The following is a 7500-nucleotide window of genomic DNA, read 5'->3' on the forward strand; positions in this document are numbered from 1 at the left end:
ACACACACACACACACACACACACATACACTTGTGTGCACATGGTATGTAATAAGGCTTTATACTGCTGGTGAACTCAGGAACAGGTAGACAGATAGACACACAGACCAATGAATAGAGTAAAAATCTTTTGCTTATATAGGAAATAATCAAAAATGGTGTGATGTGATGAAGCTCAGTTACTGTCACCGACCTGAAGTCAGTTACTGTCACCGACCTGTATGTCCAATCCAGTAATAACACATCCCACATTCCAGTAATAACACATCCCCATAGAAATTCCATTAGATTGCTACGCTTAGTTTAATTTAGTGCTTACAAAAGTGCTGCTTATTTAGGAAACATCCACCTACATGGAGTATAAACAGTCGACAATTACAAAGTGACTGTGTGTGTGTGTGTGTGTGTGTGTGTGTTAGGTGTGGCTCGGTGAACTGTCCTCAGAAATGAAGGAGACGTTGAAGTTCCTGTTGTGTGAGTGTGTGAAAGCAGTAAAGGGAGGTGGCGTTGACCCCAACCGCTTCCCCTCACAGGTAACACCGTTTAGACTGAAATAAATCTATTCAGTTTTATCAAACTGATAAATATTAATCACTTAATTACAGAACTCAGAGGAATTATGGTGTGTGTGTGTGTGTGTGTGTGTGTGTGTGTGTGTGTGTGTGTGTGTGTGTGTGTGTGTGTGTGTGTGTGTGTGTGTGTGTGTTTGTGTGTGCAGATCCTATGCCTGGCTGAACAGATTCAGTTTACACAGGATGTAGAAAGTGCCATTCGTGAGCAGAACCTTCACCAACTGGAGCTGGAGCTCACAGCTAAACTAGAGCACTACACCGACACAAACGCACGCATAGAGTCTACAGGTGCACGAGTGTGTGTTTCTGTGTGTTCCAGTGTGTAAATTAGTGTGTTTAATAAATACATTTCATAGCGTAGTAACTGAGAGCCAAGTTTGCTAGTTAATGCAGATCTAAACCCTATAAAGCCACTCGATATCGTTTGTATAATTTCAGAGTCCGGTGTGCTTCAGTTGAAGCTGAAAGCTCTGATCTTTGATGTGATCCACAACCTGTCGGTGGTGCGGGAGCTGCTGGAGGTTCAGGTTCACAGTGCGGATGATTGGGTGTGGAAGAAACAGCTGCGTTTCTACCTGAACGCTGATCAGTGCTGCACTGGACACATGGTGGATGCAGTGTTCAACTACACCTACGAATACCAGGTATACACACACACACCACGTGTGGTCTCTAACCAGCAAACACAGTGAATGATGACGAATAAACTGACACCATTTCTCTTTTGGTCTTTGTACTTCAGGGTAACGCCCCTAAGCTAGTGCACACTCCTCTAACGGATAAGTGCTACCTTACGCTAACTCAGGCTATGAGGATGGGTTTAGGAGGAAACCCGTACGGACCGGCAGGAACCGGTAAAACCGAGTCTGTTAAAGCACTCGGAGGACTGCTGGGCAGACAGGTGCTGGTGTTTAACTGTGATGAGGTACACACACACACACACACACACACACACACTCTCACACACACACACACACACTTTCTTTCTGGGACTTTCCCAAACTGCAGTTGTTAAGCCCCTTCTGAAAAAGAGCAACCGTGATAACACCGTATCGAGCAATTATACACACACAAATCTTCCTTTTGTAGACAAGAAAATGTAAAAATTTAGTTTTTAATCAGTTGAACATCTACTTAAACTCAAATGGATACCTGGACAATTTTCAATCTGGTTTCAGACCACATCACAGCGCAGAGACAGAGCTCATGAAGATAATAAATGATATTCGACTAAATTCTGATTGCTTGTATTACTAGATCTTAGTGCTGCGTTTGAAACTGTCGATCATAACATTCTTCTGGAGAGACTGGAAAACTGGGTCGGGTTTTCTGGGATGGCTCTAAATTGGTTCAGGTCATAAGGGAGAGGATATTATGTGAGTATAGGATAGCATAAGTCTAAGTGGAGTCCCTCAAGGCTCAATTCTCGCTCCACTCTTGTTCACGATCATCTCAAAAATCATTGCAAGAATTAGATGTTTTGTTTCCAGGCAAGACTTGGACAAACTTGTCCATGCCTTTATCACAAGCAGGGTGGACTATTGTAATGGTCTCCTCATTGGCCTTCCCAAGAAGACCATGCTGCCAGGGTTCAGAGCATATCACACCAGTCCTCAGGTCCTTACACTGGCATCCAGTTATATTTAGAATTGATTCTAAAGTACTTTTCCTCGTTTATAAATCACCCAATGGACCTTAATACGTTGCAGATATTCTCACTGAATATAAACCAAACAGACCACTTGGATCATTAGGATGGAGTCAGTTAGAAATAACAAGGGTTCCCACCAAACATGGGGAATCTGCTTTTAGCTATAATGCTGTCCGCAGTTGGAATCAGATGTGCTAAAACTTTTAGCCACATTTAAATCTAGACTCAAAACTAACCGTTTAGCTCAACGAGCTTCTGTGCTACGTCCGAACCGATCGCACTGCGTACAGTATAATCCTTTCCTCTTATTCATTGTTTTAATTTTTATTCTAAATCAGTTTAAAAGTTTATTGTTGTTTTTATTGATGATTGTTTTACTTTCTTTTATGTGAAGCACTTTTTACATGTTTTACTGTCATACTTTTTATCCATTTTTAGTTACCTTCATTGTTCCACAAGTCAAGTTAATCTTGTGGCAGTCATTCCTTTACCAGATTGTATAATAAGGCACCTTGCTATGTACAGTTATACACCCGTGTGTGTGTGTGTGTGTGTTTGTGTGTGTGTGTGTGTTTAGGGCATTGATGTGAAGTCTATGGGTCGTATCTTTGTGGGATTGATAAAGTGTGGAGCTTGGGGCTGTTTCGACGAGTTTAATCGTCTGGAGGAAGCCGTGCTCTCTGCAGTGTCCATGCAGATACAGGCCATTCAGGACTCACTGAGACAGCATCGAGACACCTGTCAGCTCCTGGGCAAAGAGGTGACACACACACACACACACACACACACACACACACCTAACTGAACTCTAGTAGAACTTGCAGGTGACCAGTGCTTGTGTGTGTGTGTGTGTGTGTGTCTCCAGGTGGCGCTAGACCCAAACTCTGGTGTGTTCATCACTTTGAATCCCGCAGGCAAAGGTTACGGAGGGAGACAGAAACTTCCAGACAATCTCAAGCAACTTTTCCGTCCCGTTGCCATGACAACCCCTGATAACGAGCTCATTGCTGAGGTCATCCTCTACTCTGAGGGCTTCAAACAGGGGAAAGAGCTTGCACGCAAACTCACGGCTGTGTTCAACCTGGCTAGGTTAACACACACAGACACACAGACACACACACACACAGATATACACACACACACACACACCGACAGACAGACACACACACACACAGACACACACACACACACACACACACACACACACACACACACACAGATATACACACACACACCGACAGACAGACACACACACACACACACAGACACAGACAGACACACACACACACAGACACACACACACAGATACATGCACACACACACAGACACATACACAAACACACACACACACAGACGCACACACATACACACACACACACACACACAGACACACACATACACACAGACATGCACACACACACACACATACACACACACTTGAACACAGACACGCACACAAATATACATACACACACACACACAGACACACACATACACACAGACATGCACACACACACACACATACACACACACTTGAACACAGACACGCACACAAATATACATACACACACACACAGACACACACATACACACAAAGACACACAGACACGCACACACATACACACACTGACACACACAAACAGACACACAGACACCAACACAAAGACACACACATACACACACACACAGACACACACATGCACACAGACACACAGACACACACAGACACACTAGGGACAATCACTAGGGATTGCGGTTGTCAGTTGTTGTTGGTATTTTTGTATTTCTGTTTGTGTGAGTGTTATTGACCGTGTGTATGTGTGTGTGTGTGTGTGTAGAGAGCTTTTGACCCCTCAGCAGCATTATGACTGGGGGCTGCGTGCACTGAAGACGGTGCTTAAAGGCTGCGGGAATTTATTACAACTACAGAGGAAACAACAGTCACAAGGTAGAACAAAAATGTTAATGATATTATTAACTATATAATATAATATAATAATAATAATAATAATTATTATTATTATATTATTATTAATTCTTCAGCAGCAGCAGTACATTAATCCACTATTTTATGCTCTTCACCTTGACCGCTGAGCAGCGAGTGAGATCGTGTTAGTGGTGCAGGCTCTCAGGTTGAACACTCTCTCTAAGCTGACGTTCTCAGACAGCGCTCGCTTCGATGCCCTGCTCAGAGACATCTTTCCTGCAGTGGAGCTCGACGAAGTGCACTACGAAGAGCTGAAGGCTGCTCTACTGGGTGCTTACGAAGAAGCACAGCTGGAGATCATACCTAGTCAGGTACACACACATCTGATTAAAGAAAGTATTAGGGCTATAAATTGGATAATAGTGTGTATGGGTTAGTAAAGGGTAAGTGTGTGTGTGTGTGTGTGTGTGTGTGTGTGTGTGTGTGTGTGTGTGTGTGTGTGTGTGTGTGTGTGATTGTAGGTCAGGAAGGCTCTAGAGCTGTATGAACAAATGAAGCAGAGGATGGGCGTGGTCATGGTGGGTCCGAGCGGCTGTGGGAAGTCCACCGTGTGGCGTTTGTTGCATGCTGCTCTGAAGCGCCTCGGCCTTACGGTGCAGCACTACACCGTTAACCCTAAAGCACTGAGCCGACAGCAGCTGCTGGGACACATGGACATGGACACGCGTGAATGGAGTGATGGAGTCATCACCGCTGCTTCCAGACACGTCATCAGGGAACCTCAAGGTGAAAACACACACAATCATCAAGCAGTGTGTCACAAAGCTGTCTGTATCTTCTTCAGTCTGTGTTCCTTTGTTGTTAACTCTTATTACTCTGTCTATCTTTTGCTGTGGCCTTTCTTTCTTTCTTGCTTTCTTTCTTTCTTTCTTTCTTTCTTTCTTTCTTTCTTTCTTCCTTTCTTGCTTTCTTTCTTGCTTTCTTTCTGTATTTTGTATTTCTTTCTTTCTTTCTTTCTTTCTTTCTTTCTTTCTTTCTTTCTGTATTTTTGTATTTCTTTCTTTCTTTCTTTCTTTCTTTCTTTCTTTCTTTCTTTCTTTCTTTCTTTCTTTCTTTCTTTCTCTCTGTATTTCTCTCTGTAGAGGTGAGTTCGTGGATCGTGTGCGATGGTGATATTGACCCAGAATGGGTGGAGTCCCTGAACTCCGTCCTAGATGACAATCGTTTGTTGACGATGCCGAGCGGAGAGCGCATTCAGTTCGGTCCGAACGTCAACTTCCTGTTCGAGACCCACGACCTGAGCTGTGCTTCCCCTGCCACCATCTCCCGCATGGGCATCATCTTCCTCAGGTAGCCAATCATAGTAGTGATGTGAGTATAGTGTAATGTGTTGGATATAATGGTGTATATCATGTATACAATGGTGTGTGTGTTGTCTGTGTGTCTGTCTGTCTGTCTGTCTGTCTGTCTGTCTGTCTGTCTGTCTGTCTGTCTGTCTGTCTGTCTGTCTGTCTGTCTGTCTGTCTGTGAGACAGTGATGAGGACACTGACGTGAGCGCTCTCCTGAAGGCATGGTTACGGAAAGAGCAGATAGAGAACAGGGACAACCTGGAGATCTGGATTAATGATTATTTCCAGCGAGCACTCAGCTGGGTGTTCACACAGGTACACACACACACACACACACACACACACACACACACACACACACACACACACACACACACACACACACACACACACACACACACACACACACTCACACACAGGTACACACCACACACACACACACACACACACACACACTCACACACTCACACACTCACACACTCACACACAGGTACACACACACAGGTACACACACACAGGTACACACCACACTCACACACACACACTCACACACACACACACACACACAGGTACACACACACACACACACACACACACACACTCACACAGGTACACACACACAGGTTCACACACTCACACACACACACACAGGTACACACACAGGTACACACACACACACACACACACACACAGGTACACACACACACACACACACACAGGTACACACACACACACACACACACACAGTTACACACACACAAAGGCGTACACACGCACACACAGGTGTATATACACACACACACACACACGCACAGGTACACACTCACACACAAAGGTATACACACACACACAGGTACACACACACAGGCACACACACAGGTACACACTCACACACACACACACAGGTACACACTCACACACACAGGTATACACACACACACACAGGTACACACTCACACACACAGGTATACACACACACACACACACAGGCACACACACACACACACACACAGGTACACACAGAAAAAGCAGAGAAAACATCTTTTTATTGTTAAAATCAATACATTTTGAAACAGATAAGTCTTAAGTATTCCTTAGATAATATATCTCTGTCACTCTCTCTCTCTCTCCCTAGGGGGAGTGTGTGGTAGAGACTAGTCTGGTAGGTGCTGTCCTGAATGGTTTGTCCCATTTGAGGGGTGTGAGTGAGAGGGGAGAGTTTATAGTTGGATTAATCCGTGGACTTGGAGGAAATCTGCAGCTAAAATCACGACAGGAGTTTGCCAAGCAGGTCAGAGCACTGTGCGCATTTGGGTTTCTTTTTTTTTAATGCATTTATAAAAAGTGTCATAACCGTGCTTGTGTGTGTGTGCGTGTCTGTGTGTGTGTGTGTGTGTGTAGGTCCTAAGCTGGGCAGGTGAGAGTCCTCCTGATCCACGGAACCCTCTGAATCTGTTCTACGATCGTGACTCTGGCCGTTTCTGTGTTTATGAGCTGCAGCGTGGAGATGGAGTGTGTGTGGAGGATTTCAGCAATACACACACACTCCCTGTCATACACACTCCACATACACAGCATGCTCTACACAACTTTACACACTGGCTGTCCGGACACACACAGCCATTCCTGCTGGTGGGACCAGAGGGCTGTGGCAAGGGGTACAACACACACACACACGCACACACACACACACACACACAAATACACATGTTCTCCCTGCATCCGTCATGTCTGAGACGAGAGTTTATTTGCAGTTATGTCACATTTACATCTGAATAACATAAACTGGAACCTTTATAATGTTTGTGCTTCTGTCAGACTTAAACACTGAAAGTGTACAAAAACAAGGGAAACACACACAGTACGTGTGTAACTTTCTGTAGCAAGCTAAATGAGTGTGTGTGTTTGTCTGTGTGTGTCTGTGTCTGTGTGCTTGTGTGTGTGTCTGTGTGTGTTTGTGTCTGTGTGCTTGTGTGTGTGTGTGTCTGTGTGTGTTTGTGT

General features: G+C 44.6%; 1 protein-coding gene across 7 annotated transcripts in view; it reads left to right on the forward strand.

Moving 5' to 3' along the window:
• Positions 1-7500, forward strand: part of LOC113637865 (cytoplasmic dynein 2 heavy chain 1) — a 60901-nt gene that overhangs the window by 16371 nt on the left and 37030 nt on the right. For all 7 annotated transcript variants that reach the window (XM_027138779.2, XM_027138776.2, XM_027138775.2 and 4 more), the window contains exons 32-44: positions 419-532; positions 718-859; positions 1010-1215; positions 1314-1496; positions 2800-2982; positions 3088-3311; positions 4061-4170; positions 4321-4520; positions 4671-4935; positions 5292-5499; positions 5685-5814; positions 6635-6790; positions 6901-7157. In XM_027138779.2, coding sequence (XP_026994580.2) covers positions 419-532; positions 718-859; positions 1010-1215; positions 1314-1496; positions 2800-2982; positions 3088-3311; positions 4061-4170; positions 4321-4520; positions 4671-4935; positions 5292-5499; positions 5685-5814; positions 6635-6790; positions 6901-7157 — 2378 coding nt within the window. The remainder of the gene's footprint in view (positions 1-418; positions 533-717; positions 860-1009; positions 1216-1313; positions 1497-2799; positions 2983-3087; positions 3312-4060; positions 4171-4320; positions 4521-4670; positions 4936-5291; positions 5500-5684; positions 5815-6634; positions 6791-6900; positions 7158-7500) is intronic.

The sequence above is a fragment of the Tachysurus fulvidraco genome, chromosome 11 (assembly GCF_022655615.1).
Source record: "Tachysurus fulvidraco isolate hzauxx_2018 chromosome 11, HZAU_PFXX_2.0, whole genome shotgun sequence".
Lineage (NCBI taxonomy): Eukaryota > Metazoa > Chordata > Actinopteri > Siluriformes > Bagridae > Tachysurus > Tachysurus fulvidraco.